The sequence below is a fragment of the Curcuma longa genome, chromosome 12 (genome assembly GCF_044706935.1).
Source record: "Curcuma longa cultivar G26 ecotype Majalengka, Jawa Barat chromosome 12, ITB_CL_G26_1.1, whole genome shotgun sequence".
In the NCBI taxonomy this organism is placed as follows: domain Eukaryota; kingdom Viridiplantae; phylum Streptophyta; class Magnoliopsida; order Zingiberales; family Zingiberaceae; genus Curcuma; species Curcuma longa.
In genome coordinates, this window is record NC_133872.1 from 2,689,187 (window position 1) to 2,711,346 (window position 22,160).

The following is a 22,160-nucleotide window of genomic DNA, read 5'->3' on the forward strand; positions in this document are numbered from 1 at the left end:
AAACAAGTGAGAAAGAAAGAAGTTTGATCTCAATTCATTATTTTTTATTTAATTGAAATCTAAAATATTCTGAGGGCATTTCTGCAGATGCTTAAAAGGAGGAGCAGAAGAGTTCTTTCTGAAGCCACTTAGGCTCTCGGACATGAAGAGGCTCAGGCCTCACATACAGAAAGGGAAATCAAAAGAGGGACATCTAAATCAACAAGAAGACAGCGAGATCAATAGCATCATCTGCAGAAGCATCAGACATGACAATATCAGTTTCTGCAACAAAAGGAAAGCCGTGGATGAGGAATCTGCACAAGAAAGGAGAAGACTAAGATTCTGCTATCTGGTGTGATCAGTTCCTGAGAAATGATGACGATTTTGAAGTGATGAGCAATTCAGAAATAGGAATTGTAAATAACTGGAGAAAGGTTTCAATGGACTTTGAGATCCCATCCCATTGATGTATTAAATATAATAAAGCGTTAATTCTAAAACATAGCACATACTGACTTTTATGCTGATCCCAAATCAAGAACATACTTTCAAAAAGATTAATTCTGTGCATATAATCATTCTCTTCCTCTATCGATCCATTGAAGCAAACAGGGGAAAGGATTGTTGTTCATGACATCTTTCGGCTCGATCATCCGTCCGTCAAATTTTCCATCCGTCTTCAAGTTCCAATTGGAGGAGATCCACAAACATCCCCATTCTGTTTCTCCTCCCCTTTACATTGACCGACTGATGGCCCGTCTTGGAATTCTTCTCCCCTTCGTCCTAGGTAGTGCGTGGCCATGGATGTCAAGATCCGTGAGTTCTTCGACTCGGTTGGCTGCTTCTTTACCGGCGGCGATCACATTCCGTGGTGCGACCGCGACATCATCGCTGTAAGTCTATCCTTCTGCCAAAAATCTAACCATGTCGAATTCCCCCTCGTATGCTTCCTTTTCCCTTGTTTTTTTTTCTCACTGCTCGGAAATTACGGCATCCTCATAAGCTTTTTTATTCTGGAGCAATTTGTGTTGGATTAAATCTCTTAAAATGAGTTTAATTATAATTGGTATATACGACGAAACGAATTAATTTAAGTGATTTAATTAAGATTTATCCAGTTTTGAATTATTAGATATGGATTAAATATATAAAATCTATTAATTAATCCTTTCCGTTATTATCGGATGTGAATTAAATATGTAGAATCTGTTAGTTCGTTCCATTATTATCGGATATGGATTAAATATGTAGAATAGGTCAATCCGTTCCGTTATTATCTATGGGCTGATAACGGATCAAATTTTTATATATAGAGTTTAGGTATAATTGACATCTCGCCTTTGTTTCCCATTGACGAAGGTATTACGGCCGTCACCCTAATTCCCTTGGAAGACCACTCTCTTGCTTCCGCTTCATCTTCTTCCACAGGGATCGAGCAATTGACATTGCAGGACAAGGACAATGATTCTCCAATCAGGTTTTTTTATCATTATTTACATATTTTATTTGTTAAATCATGTTTCATTAAAACTAGATCCTTATTTTATTTGTATTTTTAATTATTCAAGTTTTTATTCGATTTATAGAACTTATACAGCCTACGATTTACAAATTCTATCAATTGGTATCAAAGCTAAGTTATCTTTCATCGTATTTCATGGTTTACAACATAACGCTTACCGAGCGATTTGTAGCAAGTTCGTTCCAAAATTTATTATGAACAGGTTGAATTGGGAATAGACTCAATTTATTGTACGGTTCATAATATAGAGGGAATAAGAACATTTTATTTTTATTTATTTATTTCTTTTTTATTATGATCTCAGGAAGGATTTAATTATGATTTCCTTTCCTAATTCCTTTCCCCATTCTTTTGCAGACAAAACCCAAAAGGAGGTTGCCAGGTTGAGTTAGGTTTTGGCTTATCCGCTCAGTGAAAGCTCCTCGGGTCTTCTAGGGTCTATTTATACACGTGTTACTAAATTAAATTATTGTGTCGGCCTAAAGGAAGACACATTAAATAGGTTTAGTGCATTATGTGCCGATAGACATATATCCATGTTAAAAGTAATTGGTCTAAAGAAAAATTATTTTTATGTCAGATATATGTTCAAGATAACTTACAACTAAAGAACAAATTTATTTTGTTAAAATCATGAACAAAATATGTCGGCCGAAAGGAAGACATATTATGTGATCAATTAAGGTTAATGTAAGTTATAAATAAATATATAACTCATATAAAGTGTTGTACCACTAACAAATTACATTTTAGTCCAAATAATAAAATGCAAAGTTGTACTTGGTATCTCATAAAAATCCCAATTATATGTTTTATTTGCATACTTTATTACTTATAATTGTTCTTGGTATTGATTAAATCATGAGCTTACATTATTCTCCCTTTTATTATTTCAGTGCAATCAGTAATTGCTAGTCTTAATCACATCCTCACATCCCACTTTAACCGGTTATAATTTTGTTGAATGGAAAGAATACATTCTCGTAGTCTTGGGCTGCATGGACTTAGATTACGCATTGAGATATGATCGCCCTGCACCTCTGACTAGTGCTAGCACCATAGAGCAGAGAGCTGAATTTGAAAAGTGGGAGTGATCAAACCGTATGTGTCTAAGTATCATGAAGCTTTCCATACCGACACCAATTAAAGGCTCTATTACTAAAGGAGAAGATGCTAAAAGTTTTTTGAGCCAATTAGCAGACTGTTTTGTTGCAAATGAAAAGGTCGGGACTACCACACTTCTTTCAAAGTTGGTAACTATGAGGTATAACGGTAAAGAAAATATTAGGGAATATATTATGGAGATGTCCAATATCGTCACAAGTCTGAAAGCACTTAATCTCGAAATATCTGAATCTATATTAGTGCATTTTGTCTTGATGTCTCTACCTGCACAGTTCACTACTTTGAAGATTTCATATAATACTCAAAAGGATAAGTGGACATTAAATGAACTTATAACTCAGTGCGTGCAAGAAAAGAAGAGACTGAGGCATGAGACACCTGAAAGTGTTCACTTACCATCTAATTCCCGAGGTCTAAACAAGAAACGAAAAAGGATCAATAATAAAGGAAAGGGAAAGCAAACTACAAATTCTGGAAATGTTGACCATAAGGAGCACAAGAAACAAGATACGGAGTCCACTTGTTATTTCTGCAAAAAGAAAGGTCATATGAAGAAAGATTGTCTCAAATACGCCAATTGGCGTATAAAGAAAGGTAAACTTCTCAACTTTGTTAGTTCAGAAGTCAATTTGATTATTGTACCCTCTAACACTTGGTGCATAGATACCGATGCTACTACTCATATAAGTGTCACTATGCAGAGTTGTCTCAAGAGCCGTCTTCTGCTTGATGGTGAAAGATACATTTATACAGAAAATGAAAGAAAGGTTAAAGTCGAGTCGATTGGTGTGTTTAGGCATTGTTTAGGAATTAATATTTTTTTAGATTTATAAAATACATTTATTGTACCGTCTTTTCGACAGAATTTAATTTCAATTTCTTGTTTAGACAAATCAGGTTATTCTTGTTCATTTGGAAATGAAATTTTCAGTATTTTCTATAATTCAGCATTGGTTGACAATGATTCCTTAGTTGATAAACTTTATAAATTAAACATCATAACTCTTATGGTTGACAACGTAATTATGCATAGTATCGGTATAAAACGTAAATTGATTAATGAGAATTCATCCATATTGTGGCATTTAAGATATATATCCAAACAACGCCTAGAAAGATTAATGTCATATGGAATTCTCAATTCTCTTGACATGACAGACTTTAAGGTCTGTATCAAGTGTGTTAAGGGAAAGACAACTAACAAAAGCAATAAAAGGGCCAGTTGTTGTAGTGATATTTTGAAGCTAATACATACAGACATTTATGGATCATTCCCTAAGACATCTTGGAATAGATACACATATTTTACTAGTTTCATAGACGATTACTCTCAATTCAGCTATCTGTACCTCATTCGTGAGAAGTCGCAATCTTTAGACATGTTCAAAATTTTTAAAGCCGAAGTTGAAAATCAACTAGGTGAGAAAATTAAAGCTGTCTGATCCGATCGTGGAGGTGAATATTAAAGTTGTTTGATCCGATCGTTGAGGTGATGGATCAGGTGAACAATGTTCAAGACCTTTTACGAATTACCTTGTACAGTGTGGGATTGTACCTCAGTATATCATGTCTGATATGTAGTTCTAGTCAGAATGGTGTAGTTGAGCAACGCAATCGTGCCCTAAAAGATTTGGTAAGAAGTATGATGATTTTTATTTCTTTATCTGAATCTTTGTGGGGTGAGGCACACAAGACTACAGTTTACCTACTTAACAGAGTACCAAGTAAGGCAGTAAATAAAATCTCATTCGAGATGTGGATGGGTAGAAAGTCTAGTATTAGACACTAGTAGCCACTTCTACTATAGAGGCAGAATTGATAGCATGCTACAAAGCATCCAATCATGGAATTTGACTACGAAATTTTATCACAACACTGTGTATTGTTAATGGTATTGATAGGTCATTGAAGATTAACTGTAATAATAAAGTTACCAAACTTTATGCCAAGAACAATCGCAGTTCGTCGAAGTCCAATCACATCGACATCAAATTTCTAGCAGTTAAAGAAAGAGTTCAGAGTCATTAGGTGATGATATAGCACATTAGTACAGATTTCATATTGGTAGATCCACTCACAAAGGGCGTGATGCCTAAGGTGTTTCATGTGCATGTTGTGGATATTAGAGTTCTTATGGAAGAAAAATTTGTATAGTAGGATATATATATATATATATTTTATTGCTCTATATTTATTAATAAAGATAAATATTTTATTTTGATATTTGTACGTACTTAAAGTTTAAAAATATTAATGGGTATTTATATGTTTGTTTGACACTCTGAAATAAAAATCATGATTTACTATTGCAGTTTAGCATTTGGTATTTGTAAATATAATACAGATTCTTTTAGAAATCATAAGGCTTGGATCATGATTTGTTATTGCATTTCAGCATAAAGTATTTGCAAATATGATCAAACCTTTTTGGGTCATTCAGGACCAATTGAAAATTGGCATGTATTAATCATATTTCATGTAATTTTCATACTACATATCCACATCTTGATCTATATCATTGATGACATTAGTATTATGATTATTGTTAAGGCTTGTTACAAGTATATATAGTAGTTATGACATTTTTAGTCCTATACCAATGAAACTAATGAACCATATTATTTATAGGGGTATTTTATACTCATAAAATTTGATATCAATTGAAGTTATAATTGTACATCATATACACAGCACATGTAGTCCAAGTGGGAGATTGTTGAATTTAATATCTTAAAGTGAGCTTAATTGTAATTTATATATGTGGATACAAATCGAACCTATTTAAGTAATCTAACTAAGGTTTATTGGGTTTCAGATTATTGGATGTGGATTAAATATGTAGAATTCGTTAGTCCGTTCTGTTATTATCGGATGTGAATTAAATATGTAGAATCCGTTTGTTCGTTCCATTATTATTGGATATGCATTAAATATGTACAATAGGTCAATCTGTTCCATTATTATTTATGGGCTGATAACGGATCGGATTTCTATATATATGGTTTGATCCTTGAAGGTTTAGGTATAATTAACATTCCGCCTTTATTTCTAATTGACAAAGGTGTTACGACGCCATCACCCTAATTTCCTTGAAAGACCACTCTTTTGTCCGCTTCATCTTCTTCTACGGGGATCGAGCAGTTGACGTTGCATGACAAGGACAATAATTCTCTAATCAAGTTCCTTGTCGTTATTTATATATTTTATTTGTTAAATCATGTTTCGTTAAAACTAGATCCTTATTTTATTTGTATTTTCAATTATTCAAGTTCTTATTCGGTTTATAGAATTTATACGGTTTAGGATTTACAAACTCTATCATTACATCCTTCCCTGATGCTTGATGCTGTAATGTAGAATTCTTGTTCACTTACTTTAGCTAACCGATCGAACTCATTCGCATAGGGTTGTGAGAGAGAGGTCACAGAGAGTAGAAGTGCGGAGACCAAGAATGAGTGTCTTATGAGGTTGTCCTGGGCTCTTGTTCATTCCACGCTCCCGGAAGGTGTGAATCGTGGAATTGCCATGCTTGAAGGTGTTTTTATCACTCAATCTCAAAGTTTTTATTTTATTTTTTGTATAGAATTGTGTGGTGGTCTGAATTTTTTTTTCCTGTCTACTGGTCACTCATTGTTGGCTTTTTATGAATTGCTAATCTTATCAGCATAAGTTTTGTGGTTCCGCAGCTTCTTTGAATAATGCAGCTAGTCCACTGCAAACCAGGGAGAAACTTTATTTGTTGGCTGTTGGTTTTTACAGAAACGGAGACTACTCAAGAAGTCGTCTGCTCTTGGAACAATCTTTAGAGGTATACTGTTATTGCGTTATACTCTTATTTCATAGATTTGATCCTACTAGTTCTTTGGACAATCATCATTCTGATCTACTCATCTTCTGTGGTTCTTGCACCTTAGAAACCACTTTCTTGAGGTCAATTTGATATTATTGAGCTGTATGCTAGACAAATACCCATCTCTCTTCAATTCGTGGAATCCTGGAATTGTGTTTTAAATCATATAAGCGTTAGAGATTAATATCAATGCAATGGAAAGAAAATCACTTCTAGTGGTGACATAAGCATTTACTGGGGTACAAAGAGCGTGAAATCTTTTACAATTCTGCCAATTTATCTTTATTTAATTCTGGTCTTTTATCATCATAGGCTGGATTTTTTTTTCTTTTCTTTTACGATTTCTTCTATTTGATTCCTGATTATGATTGTTTTATCAGCAAAATCTTTCATTTCATTTTTTATGAATAAAAAATTTGTCCAATTCATAGATTGAATTTGCATGGTCGATTCAGAAATAATCTTATTATTATCTTTTGAATCTTTTACATTTTCATTTGATTCATATACTTTCACTTTCTTGAATTCAAATAAAGAAATTGGGTTTACTTTTTCAAGTTTATTCATTATTCGTTTTAGAACTGGAAAAATTTTGATAACAGTTTTGAAAATATTTAAGACTGATTGTGATGGAGAATTACATGTGCTAAATACAAAGTTTGAAATATCAGAATTGATGAAAACTTGTCTCAAGAGAACTTCTATGTATGATTTTGATTGTGGAAGAAAAATCAATGCTTTAAACATTGAAGGAATTTCTTGGATAGAATGTTAGGCTTGTTGGATCAAAACCACAGAGCATTTATGGTTGAAGAAATTCTGAGGATGACATTGTAAACAATAGCAAGGGTAAAGTGTGTGAAGTGAAAAAAAGAAAAGAGAAAAACTGTCTCAAGACTGGAATGCCATCGCAAGATTCAAAATCTTCAGTTAATACACAAAACATGTAAAAATCTACTAAGTTAATTGTGTTATGTAAGTTCATCTTTCCCATATTGTTGAAGACTAAATACTAATCACCACTTTCCTAACTAAGCTAAGATACCTTGCTTTCCATGCTTTCAACAAAGGTGAAATGATAAATCTTGTTCAAGTCAATTAAGACTTTCATCGCTATCGAAGATTAAATTGTTGCATTCTAACAGCTAAATTGGGCTTGTTTTATGTTTAGGTATCAAAGCTACTCCTTCAAATGGATAGTCCATCTATAAATGAAAAGTTACACCTGCATGTCTGATATTATTTCACATTTCCATTTAGCATTGCAGTTCTATAAATTATGATATCAAGTATGAGATCATTTTTAAAATTTTATGATCATTGATAATAACTTTGATGATAAGCTTTTTTTTGAATTTATCAAAAAATAGTTTTGATCTTTTCATTTGAAAATATTGTAGAATGATGAAAGATTTAACTGCTAACTCAATTGTAAGATTAAATTTTATAGTATTTAGTACCTAACCCGTTGAGCAACTTCCTTTCATACATTATTTTTAGGGAGAAACACATCTCATTATGAACTTTGTGTGCTTGAGAATTTCATTTTTTTTTCTCTAGATTTTCTTTCTACATTCATTTTTCAGACCAGACTGACTCGGGTTTCGGGAATTGAACCGGTCGATCGAATGAGATCTTCAAAACGATGTCTTATATATAACGTCTTCACATCAGCAGCAATCCAGGCAACGTACCAACCCGTTCTCGTTGCACTCCACGCACCGCCGCGCGCGCCCCTCCTCCTCCACGAACACCTTCCGGCTGCCCCGGCAAACGGAGCAGGGCGCGAACCGCACCCCGCTGCAGCCGCCGCAGACGACGCTGAATCTCGAATCCCGGCGTCGCGCCACCCCCTCGAGCACCCTCCCGAGCTCCCCGGCCTCGTGCATCGCGTAGATCTCCGCCGCCCCGCCGAGGCACCGGCCGCCGACGAAGACCTGGGGGAGCGCGAAGGGCTGGAGGCCCTCCATCGCCAGCTGAAACTCCTGGCGGAAGCCCGCGTCCATGGAGACGTCGCGCTCGTCGACGGCGACGCCGAGGCCGTCCAGGATGGAGCGGACGGCGCGGCAATCCTGGAAGGTGCGGCGGATGGCGCGGAGAGAGGTGGTGTAGAGGACGACGACGTCGGGTTGGGGGCGTTTGGTGGGATCGCCGGAGGCGCAAAAGCGCCGCGGATTCAATGCGGTGCCGTGGAGGTGGTGGTGGTGGAGGGGCATATTGGAGAAGAGCATATTGAATGCCATAATAGGCAGCAATGGATTCGACGGGGGAGAAGCGTGGGTTGAAATTGAATCGTCAATTTGGGCTGCCAATCATTTGTGCCGCGAATCCGTGTCTGTGTGTATATATATATATATTGGCTGGCAGTTAAACGCGGCTGCTAGATTTGGTTTGTTAGGGTGTTGGTTTTGATTGCGCGGTATCCGAAGTTTCTGGAAGTTTTCTGTGTGATTATTTTTGACATTTCAGTTTATTAATAAATATAAAAAGATAAATTAATATATCAATAAAAAAATCCAAAAGCGACATTTAGGATTCATGAAGATCATAATTCTTTTAAAAACATCAATCTTTCAAATCATAAGCCTTAATTATTTTCCCTATATATTATCTCTTTTTATAACTCATATAATTTTTTATTAACTTAAATGCAACAAGTACAATTAACATTATACATGTGAATTTTACCATTAATTTTTTTGTAAAAAAAACAATGTTAGGCGAGAATCTTGGATGACTGAAAATGTTGCACAATGTGATGTGTTACAAATGGATATAGTTTATATTGATGACTAATGGCATAACATAGATGATTTTCCATCTTTTCTAAATGATAATACAAAACTTCCATCTCTCCAATCTAATGTTCTTCCTAGTGTGCTTCTTGAACTCTTGAGTAGAAACGAAACATCATCATACAGTGAAGGAGAAAAGGTGTATAACTATGCTATGAGTTTTGATACCGCAGAGTTTCTAGAATATCACACACAGTGAAGGAGACACATGGTTGTTATTGGCACATCACGTGGTCGACAAATAGGAAAAAGAGAGAAATCATTAAAAAAGATTAGATAATATTCGAGAGATGGATAATTGATAAATCTACACCCCTCAGGTCCTGATGATAATCATCCTTAAGGTCTAGGGTCTAACCTCTGCACCCTCTCGTCATCGCATGCCAACTTTATCTCGGTTTCGAGTTTCAACCTCGAGTTTCGATCTCGGCACTCACTCGGCATCACATGCCGACCCCATCTCGGCCTCGAGTCTCGACCTCGAGTTTCGATCTTAGTACTCACTTTGCATCATGCGCCGACCCCATCTCAGTCTCGAGTCTCGACCTTGAGTTTCGATCTCGACACTTGCTCGATATCACGTGCCAACCTCATCCTGGCCTCTGAGTACCGACCTTGAGCTCCAGCCTCGGCATTCGCTCGGCATCACGTACCGATCTCATCTCGGCCGCGAGTCTCGACCTCGAGCTCAAGCCTTGGCACTTGCTCGACATCACGTGCTGACCTCATCTCGGCCTTGAGTCTCAACCTCAAGTTCCAATCTTGGCGCTCACTCGGCCTTACATGTCGATCCCATCTTGGTTTTGAGTTTTGACCTCGAGTTTCGATCTCGGCGCTTACTTGACATCACGCGTCAACCCCATCTCGACCTCAAGTCTTGACATCGAGTTCCGATCTCGGCGCTCATTTGGCATCACACGCCGACCTCATCTTGGCCTCGAATCTCGACCTCGAGTTCCGATCTCGACGCTCACTTGACATCACGCACCGACCCTATCTTGGCCTCGAGTCTTGACCTCGAGTTCTGATCTTGGCGCTCACTCGACATCACGCGCCGACCCCATCTCGGCCTCGAGTCTCGACCTCAAATTTCGATCTCAGCGCTCACTCGACATCATGCATCAGCCCCATCTCGGCTCGACCTCAAAGTCTACTTAATCTCAAGAGTCGGTCGACCCACGCAATCATGGGAGCCTAAGACTGTTTCTTTCAAAAAAATAGAAAAATATTTTCAAAAGACACGGACAATCAGAATCTTTCTAAAACTGGAACAGGTATCTCAAAATATTTCCTAAATGGATGCTAATATTTCATAGATCAATTCTATAAAAGATTGCTCATACCTATGGACATAGGTATGCACATATCAACCTTAATTTTCCCAAGCATTTAAACTTCTTCCTCACGCAAAATCCTAACTTGAGCGTCGGAGTGACTTGCTGGGATCCACCCCCGGCGTCATTCTAATTCTTTTTTTGAGTGCTTTTCAGGTCTCTTCATCTCTTCAGACAACTATCTTCAAGGAGCATGCACGTCAGCAGCTCGTGAACCGGTGGTTTGATCATCCATAATGTATTGGACGGAATAAATTGATGTCGTTTATGAAAAATCTGAGCCAAGACGCTATGATAGTTAACACCGGAGGAATTAATGACAATTACGACTCCATCGGAGAGAAAAGCTACGGCAAGAAAATCTTCTCTAATAACATGCGCTCCATCTCTTCTTTGGATTAAAATCCTAAGTTTCTTTCTCCCTTGCCAATGAAACCTTATATCTTCAATCTGCTCATCTTCTCTATTTCTCCTCCGTCTCGCCTCTCCAGTCGCCATCCAAATCCCTATCGCCCTCCGATCGATCTTTGATTCCTCGTCTCCCCTCTCCGGTCCCCCTCGACCACCATCTCCGATGGGAAGAAACACCTGAAATAAACATATCCCTTAGCTTGAACCTGCCTCCCCAATCTCAACCCAACTTATCCTCCAGGACGCCATGGTGATCTTATGTTCTTCCTCGTCTTCTTCTCACTTCTTCTTCCTCCTCCTCCTCTCCTATCTTCTCCTTCTCTCCCTTGCTTCCATCAAAGACCACTCCTCAGCTTCTAACAGCACCACCATCTACGATCTCCTCCCTTGGTACAACCTCCCCCTGAGCCTCCTCCTCAACATGGTCAAGCCCTTCTCCCTGAGTTCCAGCGAAAGCTTCTTTGTCGATCTCGACAGCCCTTACTACATCGACTTCGAGTGCCTCATCTACTATGAGACCAAGGTCTCTGGCGTTGTCAGGTACGACGACATCAAGGACCTCAAGGGAGTCAAGGTCTGTCGATTCCTGATTTGGTTAGAGGTTGACTCCATGAAGGTTAACCTTCCACCTTCTCAATATATATACTTTCATGTTGTGTGGATCACGCGCAAGCTTAGTGTTGAGCAGTTTCAGACGGTGCACTCTTACAATGGGAATAAGGGCTCCCAGAGGGAGCCCAGAAGCTTTTCGATTGGTCTCTATAGCTCCAAAATAATGTCACACATATGATGAATAAGTTGGAGAATATTTCCTACAAGATCTAAATGAAGTGTAATTTTCTAAAAGGAAAAAAATAATTTGGCTATCACTACAACCGCGACAGTGTCGGCTCAAGACATATACTCTTTAGCAAATGTCATCAAACAAGGAGTCATTCCTATCATTATTGAAGTAAAGCCTCAACATTGAGCATAAGCCTCTCTCAGATTATCAGGATATTTTCTTTAACACTCTTTATCTTATAATTCATTCATCAGATTACTAATCCTTACAATATTGCTTTATTTAATATTTGTTCACTTGAAATATCTTTAAAAACTCTCAGATGCTTCCAGAAACTCTCTTGGTCTCGGACCAGTGACATCCATCAGCAATTACCTTTCTCAAGATCTGATCTCCCTAAACTCAGATATAGTTGCGGGCAAAATATAAAAAACCAGTGGTCTCTCCCATTACTAGCGAATCTACCTGAAGTTGACGATGGGCCAACCTTGCCAACGAAGGGCTCCAACAAATTTAAACCATTTCATAAATGTTAGAAACATAATATTGCCAAATATTTTTCCATGATGATCCAGGATATTACTGGTCTAGAACACCAAGTCTTGAGCTCGCGACTTTGCCTTACGACACGCTCGGAACACTGAGCCTCGTGCTCGCGACTTTGTCTTATGACAGGCTCGGAACACTGAGTCCCGTGCTCACAACTTTGCCTTGTGACAGGCTCGGAACACCGAGCCTCAAACTCGCGACTTTATCTTATGATAGGCTTGGAACACTGAGCTCCATCGTGACTTTGCCTTACGACAGGCTCGGAACACCGAGCCCCTTGCTTATGACTTTGCCTTACGACAGGATCGGAATACCGAGCCCTGTGCTCGCAACTTTGCCCTTACTACAGAATCGGAATGTCGAGCTCCGTGCTCGCGACTTTGCCTTACAACAAGCTTGAAACATCGAGCCCCGTGCTTGTGACTTTGTCTTACGACAGGATCGAAATACCAAGCCTCGTGCTCGTGACTTTGCCTTACGACAAACTCAAAACATCGAGCCTCGAGCTTGTGACTTTGCCTTACGACAGAATCAAAATACCAAGCCTCATGCTCGCGACTTTGCCCTTACGACAGGATCGAAATCCCGAGCCCCGTGCTCGCAACTTTGCCTTACGACGGGCTCAAAACACCGAGCCTCATGCTCGTGACTTTGCCTTACGACAGGCTCGGAACACCGAGCCCCATGCTCGCGACTTTGCCTTATGACAGGATCGGAACACCGAGCTCCGTGCTCACGACTTTGCCTTATGACAGGATTGGAACATCGAGCCCCGTGCTCGTGACTTTGCCTTATGATAGGCTTGAAACACCAAGCCCCGAGCTAGCGACTTTGCCTTACGACATACCCAGAACACCGAGTCCCAAGCTCACGACTTTGTCTTACGATAGCTCAAAACACTGAGCCCCGAGCTTCGCGACTTCGCCTTACGACGGGCCTAGAACACCAAGCTCCGAACTCGCAACTTTGCCTTACAACAGGTAATTGGTATCGTTTATTTTATTATATTCAGATTTAAAAGTGTCTTAATTTTTCATTGAGATTTACGCAATCTCATCTATCACTCAATACCTCCTCATAAGTAGCTACTAGTTTTATCCTTTAGGAGGCTTAAGTAGAAGAAAACAATAACTCTACAATAGGTCTCACAAGAGTAATAACCGTAGTATAAGGAAGATTCACATTCAATTCCAAAGTCATACATTCAAAAGAAAAGTACTCGAACACAATAAGCTAACTACACTAATCTTGTTTCTCAAAAGATGACAAATTGTCCCACACTTTTTGAGGATCTAGAAAACTTAGGTCAGCTCCTCTAGGTATGAGTCTGGATTGTAGAAATTGTCAACCAGCTCTCTCAAAGCAATGCTTCAACATTTTACTAGTTCGGGCTCCTAGCATATCATAATATTCTGAAGAACTAAGGAAAGTTGCCTTCCTTTCTTGCCATCGTGTCTCCTTGTCCTCCTTTAAATCAGCCAATTCCTTCTTGACCAACTCCAGCATAGCAAGCGCTTGATCTCATTCATAGAAAGCCTTCTCTTTCTGTCCCTTTTCCTCGGATAGCTGCTGCTCTAGGCCTTGTCTTTTAATAACAACCTCTTGCAGGTCGTGACGGAGTTCTACCTGTTGAGTATGGGAGGAAGTTAGCTCAGCTTTAGCCTAGATGGCTTCCCTTTTGAAAGATTCAACTTTATTTTTAGCCTACCAAGTCTCTTGTTCTGACAGTTGAAAGGCAACCCTGCCCTTCTCGAAAGCATCCTCTAGTTGTTAAATTTTCATTGCGTACAGCTCATCCTTTTTTTTTTTTTTTTTTTTCTGCATCTTTTCCATCTCAATCCTAGATGCCTCAGGCCTCAGCATCAGCTCGGGTTGCTTCAGTCTCAATCCGAATTTTTTCCACTACAGTTCGATCCTAATTTTATCAAGTTTCTAATAGGAATTTTCAATTGATTTTTAAAATCTGTCACTTACGGAACAGGTTGGATGAGCCAGAGATTTTAGTTAGATTTCGAAATAGCAAGGAAAATTAGAAGGGGCCATTCGATTTATTTTTTTTAAAAAAAATAGTCGATTTCAACTTTGTATTCGGAGTTTAAATTTGAAATTGATAGCTTGAAAAGCTAACTAGTGAGGAGATTAAATAGAATAGTTGAGGATAATGGTCCGATAAAGTACATCTGCTCTGGAACCGGAAGAGATAACAACTGATTGGCGGAGGCGGGCCCGCGCAGATGCGAGGTAGCACTGCCGCTAACTGCTCCTCCTTTCCGATTCCTCCCCCGCTGTATCGAGCCGAGTCGCCGGCCACTCCGCGAGTCTCCTCCTCTCCGTCCGCTTGATCTGTCGCCGTGACCGAGACTGAGACTGAGGTTGAGAGGAGAGGAGGGACATCGGTGCGCCGGATACGATGGAGAGATTCTTGAAGAGCAACTTCGAGGTGGAGAGCAAGCACCCTTCTGAGGAGGCGCAGCGGCGGTGGCGGAAGGCCGTCGGCTTGGTTGTCAAAAACCCCCGCCGCAGGTTCCGCATGATCCCCGATCTCGACAAGCGATCCGAGGTCGAGGTCGAGAAGAAGAAGATCCAGGTTTGTGCAACATTCCATACTCCAGTAGATCGAAAGCATCCTCATCGTTCCCATCTGATTGCTTTATTTCCTTACCGATTTTCGGATTTTGTTTGTCATCAGGATTTTCGTTTTGTGGGTTGCAGTTGTTTCTTCTTAAGAAATTTTCATCAAAAACTTTTCTTTCTGTTTTTTTTATTGTTAAGTTTGGTCAATCTGATCTTTGGTCGATTTTACTTTGAAAATTTTCAAAGCACAGTTAGGGTTCAACGTACTTTGGAAATAGAGCAACTTGGAATCACTGAGCTAGGAAATTTCTGGAAGCTTCCTATGTAACCCCAAAAGTCTAAAGCTTAAGTGGACCTTGGACATCACTATTTTATTCTTCTTTTGTGCCCTCTACGCCTCTGGGTTCGTTTTCGATGCCCTGGCCGATTGGCCCGATTGACCGGGCTTATGAAAACTCTGCTGGATGGAATCATGACGTACTCCCGTACTGTACGGCTAAGGACGGCTCATATCAAATGTAGAGATAAATGATGGAGAAAGCCAGTTTTTTCCCGTCCTCTAAGTAGGTTCGATAGCTACTTTGTTCCTCATTTTAGGCGATATTGGAACACAGATTTGCGCCAACACTTTCTTCTATTCAGACGAATGATTGGAAAAAAATCAAAAAAATTAGGTCCGTTCAATTTTATAAGAAAGTATATTTTCTGTAAGTCTTTCTTCAAAGAAGAGAAACAATTTATTTTTAAATTTTGACCCACTAAGACGTTTCACCAATCAGCTTACTAGAACAAAATTGATTACTTTTGCCTAGACTTTTGAATTAAAAAATATTTTACACGTAACTGAATTGACATATACCTCCTATTTTATTTTATTTGAATTTGTCGGTTCCATCAATTTATAAAATGAGCGGCCCGATCATGTTTATTTTGAAATAATTCAATTTTCTAAAATAAAATGAGGAGACTATTTAATTTTATGAGTGTTTAATTTTTCAAAGACAAAAAGAAAAAGGTATTTTTCAATATCAAAGGCCCTATATGGGTAATTGCTGTCTTGGTTAGGTGGGTGAATCTTTCTTTTTACTACTAGTGGATTTGAAATTTGGATGGATTTTAGGAATAAAAGCTGTGATAGTTGAATCCTTTAGCTGATTGGATGAGAATTTCTAAACTAAACTGACTCTATCTTAGTGCTCGAATGATTGAGTGTGTTTGTCTAAGCAAAGGCTTTGCAGACTGCCATATTTATTGCTATATATATATATATATATATATATTCCCCCCGATTTTGAAGAAAGGATGGCAAAGTATATAAAATTTAACAGGAATAACATATTCACGATGGCTAAATTAAGAATCCAGAGGCAGAGGCTGTTTGTTTGCTAATTTTCTTACAGATTCACCTCAGACGTCTCTTGGTGCCGGTATGAATTTATGAGGTGGAACACTTTAAATCTTCAAATACACAAGGGTAGGAGAACCTGTATTCCAAGTTCTATATGGACGGTGAGGCATTCTGATAAGGAGCTTACGTTATTATACATATGCATGGATTTGTCATCGTATCTCACCTTGACTTCATGTAATTACACTCAGCAATATTCTAGGTTTTGTTATCTGGTTGTGCTACTGTTTCTGAGTGCTTTCATTTCTGTCCATCCTTCATTTGACTGTGAACAGAGTCCTTCTGGTAACACGATGTCTTATGAGAGATATAACATGCTTATGGTTTTTACACAGGAAAACATTCGGAAACTTCGGGTTGCCCTTTACGTGCAAAAGGCTGCTCTGCACTTTATTGATGGTTTGAACTTCATGCACTGAAATTATAAGTAAACTCTTGTTCTGTTCTGTAAATCAGTTTTTTTTATCTTTAAATGTAGCTAGTGCAAATGCTGAGTATCCACTTACAGAGGAAGTTAGAAAAGCTGGTTACCTTATCAGTCCTGATGAATTGGCAAACATTGCACGCACACATGATAACAAGAGATTGAAGAAACATGGAGGAGTAAGTGGGATAGCAAGGAAAACTTCTACTTCACCGGATTATGGTGTCAAAACAAGCGACTTATCTATTAGACAGGAAATTTATGGAATTAATCAGTACGTTGAAAAGCCTCCTAGGAGTTTTTTAATGTTCGTGTGGGATGCTTTACATGATTTGACATTGCTCATCCTTATAGTATGCGCTTTGATATCTATTGTTGTGGGTCTTGCTACTGAAGGATGGCCCAAGGGTATGTATGATGGGCTGGGAATTGTTCTCAGTATTTTCTTGGTTGTCATAGTCACTTCAATCAGTGATTACAGGCAATCATTACAATTCAGGGATTTGGAGAAAGAAAAGAAGAAAATATTCATTCAAGTAACCAGAGATGGCTACAGACAGAAGGTTTCAATCTATGATTTAGTTGTTGGGGATATTGTTAATCTTTCGATTGGAGATATAGTTCCAGCTGATGGGCTGTATATTTCTGGGTATGCTTTGTTGATAGATGAATCAAGTTTGTCCGGGGAAAGCCAACCAGTGCATATTTCTCATGAGAATCCCTTTCTTCTAGCAGGAACTAAAGTCCAAGATGGCTCTGCCATAATGCTTGTTACTTCTGTTGGAATGAAGACTGAATGGGGAAAATTAATGGAAACATTGAGTCAAGGTGGGGAAGATGAAACACCACTTCAGGTAAAGCTCAATGGTGTTGCAACAATAATTGGGAAGATTGGTTTAGCATTTGCAACATTGACATTCTTTATCCTGTTAGCAAGATTCATAGTTGCGAAGTTCTACAATGAAGGCTTCAAATGGTTGCCAAATGATGCTTTGACAATACTAAACTATTTTGCTATCTCTGTTACAATCATTGTCGTAGCTGTTCCTGAAGGGCTACCTCTGGCTGTGACTTTGAGCCTTGCCTTTGCAATGAAAAGACTCATGGAGGAGAAGGCACTCGTGCGGCATTTATCAGCATGTGAAACTATGGGATCTGCCAGTTGTATTTGCACCGATAAAACTGGTACATTAACCACTAACCACATGGTCGTTGATAAGATATGGATTTGTGAAATAGAAAAATCATTTAGGGGTTCTGAGACGGCTATATCTCTGACGTCCGTGATACCAGAAAGTGTTTTAGCAGTCCTTTTGCAATGTATATTTCTTAACGCTGGTTCAGAAGTGGTTAGAGGGAAGGATGGTAAAAATACAATACTAGGGACCCCTACAGAAATTGCATTGTTAGAGTTTGGTTTGGAGTTAGAAGGACAAGTAGATTCACAATATCAGCACTGCAAAAAATTGAAAGTTGAACCTTTTAATTCAGTTAAAAAGAAAATGTCTGTACTTGTTGAATTACCTGATGGAGGAACTCTCGCTTTCTGCAAAGGTGCATCTGAAATTGTCCTACAAATGTGCGATCATGTAATTGACAGTGATGGAAAAATCATTCTTTTATCCAATGAGCAAAAGGAGGATGTTATGAAGGTGATTAATGATTTTGCTTGTGAAGCGCTGAGAACTCTTTGCTTAGCCTATAAGGACTTAAATGGTGAAGACCAGAATATGGATGGAATTCCTGCTACTGGTTACACACTTATTTGTGTTTTTGGCATCAAAGATCCAGTGCGGCCCGGAGTTAAGGAAGCTGTTCAGAGTTGCATAGCTGCTGGTATCAAAGTTCGGATGGTTACCGGAGACAACATAAGTACAGCTAAAGCCATAGCAAAAGAGTGTGGCATATTAACAGAGGAAGGTTTGGCTATAGAAGGGTCAGAAATTCGGAACAAGGGCCCTGAAGAAATTAAAGATATAATACCAAAAATTGAGGTTTCTTTAAGCTGCATTTTTGCAATGAGAAACAATTTCAACAGCACTAATATGTTTGCTGTGAAAAATTTCACACTTGGGTCACAAACAATCAATTTTTTCCTAAAAAACAAGCAACCAGTTTAACTGAAAGATTAACAAGAAATTATATGATGTAGATTCATATTTCCTAAGCTTTAACAACTAGTTTACTTTATATATTATGTGCAGGTAATGGCCCGGTCTTTGCCTTTGGACAAACATGCATTAGTAACAAACTTGAGGAAAATGTTTAATGAAGTTGTAGCAGTGACAGGCGATGGCACTAATGACGCTCCAGCTTTACACGAGGCTGATATTGGTCTTGCAATGGGTATTGCTGGTACAGAGGTATACTTGTTTCAACCCTGAATTGCTTATGCTGGTTATGCATAGTAATGGTACTTCTTGAATTTATTTTAAATTGACATCTTATTTGGTTAACTCCGGTAGAGAAATGGCTGTTGGTTTGAGTAAGCATGTAAACTAAAAAAAAAACTGAAAAAAAATAAAAGGAACTGATGTGAATAATAAGTAGAGATATGAATACAAAGCAAGTTGGAGTCAGTGGCTATGCCTCATTGTGGTAGCTGGGGCTAAGCTCGTTAGCTGGACCAATGAAGCTTTGTAAATGATTGTTCTTAACTACTTGTTAGAATCTTATATAGATGGCTGTTCTCAAAATTCAGGGATCTTATCTCCAAGGGTAGCTGCCAGAGTAATACTCGTTTTTGGCATTCCCTCATTATTCAGAAATCAGACTTTGTTTATCATTAGGTTTTAACTTCTTGCCACAATACAAGAGTAAATAATGGAACCTCACTTTATTTTCCTTTGTAACCCTTTGTTAAACGCCACTTTATCTTCACAAACTTTAGACTCTGGTAGGATCAACTGTCTGAGGTAAGATCAAGGAAGAATTATTTGGAAGATCTGCTCAATTCAGTCTCTTTTGAAGATTGTCAAAACTTTAATTCAAACAATTGCCATGTCAAAGCTTTTTAATTGCAGCATTAGTGTTGGATCTTCACCATCTTTGATAGGTGCCTTAGTCTCATTTTTCTATCAGTGGAATATTTCATATTTTGTAGGACATTGATCAACATCTATGCTCGGCATGAGGAGTGTTATCTGGGGATGCCTGTGGGCTGTATCTCAGCAGGGTGCGACACCCATGCCCAATTGGGTCATGTAATGGGTGGCACAACTCACTTGACATCGCTAATGTTAGTGCTAATAGTTAAATATGTGTTAGTATGAGTAGATGTGAGTCATGTGACATGAAGTATTATATTATCAAGTTCTATGATAGAATTTGCATATATTTGGATGCAGATTCTTGTTTGAATGAATTCATCTAGCCTTCTTAGTTCAATCAAACCCAAAGGAATTTGTTTTGGATGCTCTTCTTTCTACTTCTATTTTGGACTTCGAGACCACCTCAATTCCATTCAAAATCTCCATGAATATAGAAGTTTATTTTTACTCGCTCTTAGTATTCTGCTCTATCAGCTGATAAATATGTTATCAAGTGAAATAGTTATGGCCAGAAACTTAACTCTGCTCATATCATAACCAGAAATATCCATGGTTGCAAAAGCATCAATTTGAAGTGCTTTTACTGTAAATTGACAATACATTATCAAAATTTCACGGTTTTTATTCTACCTCGATGCATACTTCATTATCTGAGAAAACCATGTTATAAAATAGATACTCCCAAACTTGGAATAACTGTTTTGGATTATTGTTTGCTGTTCCGTGTATTTCTTTGTTTATAAATTTACATGATATAATCTGCAGGTAGCTAAGGAGAGTGCTGATATAATCATTTTGGATGACAACTTTACGTCCATAATTAATGTAGCCAAATGGGTCGTGCCGTTTACATCAATATCCAAAAGTTTGTACAGTTCCAACTGACAGTTAACATTGTCGCTCTGATGGTTAATTTTGTTTCTGCATGCATCACAGGTACTCATATTTTAAATAATAATGATGTTTTAAGAAGGTCAAGATGTTTTACTCAACATTTAGATTACCCAACATTGAACTCTCAGGGAATGCTCCACTCACTGCTGTTCAGTTGCTTTGGGTCAACATGATCATGGACACATTAGGTGCCCTAGCATTAGCAACAGAGCCCCCAAATAACAATATGTTGGAAAGGCCACCTGTCGGGCGGAATGAAAGCTTCATTACGCCAGTCATGTGGAGAAATATAATTGGACAGAGTATGTATCAACTGATTATACTTGGTCTCCTGATGTTTGATGGCAAAAAGCTTCTAAATATTGATGGACCAGACTCTGACATTGTTCTCAATACTTTTATATTCAACACTTTCGTCTTTTGCCAGGTAAAATTTCTATTTGATTTTCATTATTTTATTTGTGACCCAATCCAATCGGTGCCCGCCTCTATCAACACAAGTAGTGATTATTCTAATTGAGAATATATTGCTTTGTGACAGTTAACGCTTAACAAATTTCTACTCACCTTGCTCTACTGCTCAGGTATTTAACGAGATAAACAGCCGCGAAATGGAGAGGATAAATGTGCTACGAGGCATATTCAGCAACTGGATCTTCTTGACTATTGTGGCATCCACTGTCATCTTCCAAGTAATTATAGTCGAATTTCTAGGGAATTATGCAAGAACAGTGCCATTAAGTCAGCAACTTTGGTTGTTCAGTCTTCTGATTGGTTCCATCAGCATGATAATTGCAATAATCTTGAAGTGCATCCCAGTTGAATCAAGCAAGAACAGCATTGATCAACGAAATGGTTATCAGGCCCTCCCTAGTGGTCCAGAAGCCGTATAAACAGAAAAGCATAATGACACTTAGATATGTTTGACCTTACCAGAGGAATGATACACGATTTTGTTATACTTGTTTGCAGCTTATCGGAGCAGGACCCGAGTTTGTTTCCTAGTGGACTCCCTTTTCAGGACTACTTCAGTAGGAGTTTTTGTTGTTGCAAGGAAATCAATGCTTTTGGATACGCACTACTTACAGTTGATATAGAGTTTTGACTCCTGTATTGTGATTAACTACTTGATTGGAGGGACTATCACATTTTTCTTTATCAGTTCTTATCCCTCCAAAAACATGCTTCATTGACTGACAAGGATAATTTTAATGGTTTCTTGGTCTGTAATTTGGGTTCCTTTACCACGAACATATATGCTAAGAACTAGAATGTTTTTCCAGTTTGTAATTAGTGGGCAATTCGTTGATTTGACTGAAATAGCATCTTCATGATTGTAACTCTCAAAGCCAAGAGAAACCTATGCTAGAACCTGAGATGAAAACTTTCTTTATCTATGAGTTGAGTTTAAATTTAAAAGTGATTGTATTCTTTAATATTTGATATTGTTCCAAGAAA

At 38.3% G+C, this 22,160-nt stretch overlaps 4 protein-coding genes and 1 pseudogene across 4 annotated transcripts in view; 4 read left to right on the top strand and 1 right to left on the bottom strand.

Annotated features, from left to right (window-relative positions):
* Window positions 1-340, top strand: part of LOC141843444 (two-component response regulator ORR9-like) — a 13,843-nt gene extending 13,503 nt beyond the window's left edge. Inside the window, exon 6 of the mRNA XM_074731504.1 lies at window positions 85-340. Coding sequence (XP_074587605.1) covers window positions 85-340 — 256 coding nt within the window. The remainder of the gene's footprint in view (window positions 1-84) is intronic.
* Window positions 341-782: 442 nt separating this feature from the next.
* LOC141843445 (mitochondrial fission 1 protein A-like) lies at window positions 783-6,558 on the top strand. Its single transcript, XM_074731506.1, has 4 exons — window positions 783-875; window positions 6,035-6,164; window positions 6,316-6,437; window positions 6,544-6,558. Exons 1-4 carry the CDS (start codon window positions 783-785, stop codon window positions 6,556-6,558), a joined length of 360 nt encoding a protein of 119 aa, XP_074587607.1.
* Window positions 6,559-7,941: 1,383 nt separating this feature from the next.
* On the bottom strand, window positions 7,942-8,778 carry LOC141843024 (uncharacterized protein At5g39865-like). The gene has a single exon (XM_074731034.1). The coding sequence runs from the start codon at window positions 8,720-8,722 to the stop codon at window positions 8,150-8,152; it is 573 nt and encodes a 190-aa protein (XP_074587135.1). The 5' UTR covers window positions 8,723-8,778; the 3' UTR covers window positions 7,942-8,149.
* A 2,488-nt stretch (window positions 8,779-11,266) lies between these two features.
* Window positions 11,267-11,784, top strand: LOC141843025 (uncharacterized; annotated as a pseudogene).
* Window positions 11,785-14,511: 2,727 nt separating this feature from the next.
* On the top strand, window positions 14,512-22,095 carry LOC141843023 (putative calcium-transporting ATPase 9, plasma membrane-type). Its single transcript, XM_074731033.1, is given in 8 exon segments — window positions 14,512-14,939; window positions 16,670-16,733; window positions 16,813-18,752; window positions 18,963-19,121; window positions 20,574-20,643; window positions 20,646-20,744; window positions 20,831-21,129; window positions 21,287-22,095. Coding segments are annotated over 8 exon segments (3,117 nt in total). The 5' UTR covers window positions 14,512-14,762; the 3' UTR covers window positions 21,596-22,095.
* The last annotated feature ends 65 nt before the right edge of the window (window positions 22,096-22,160 follow it).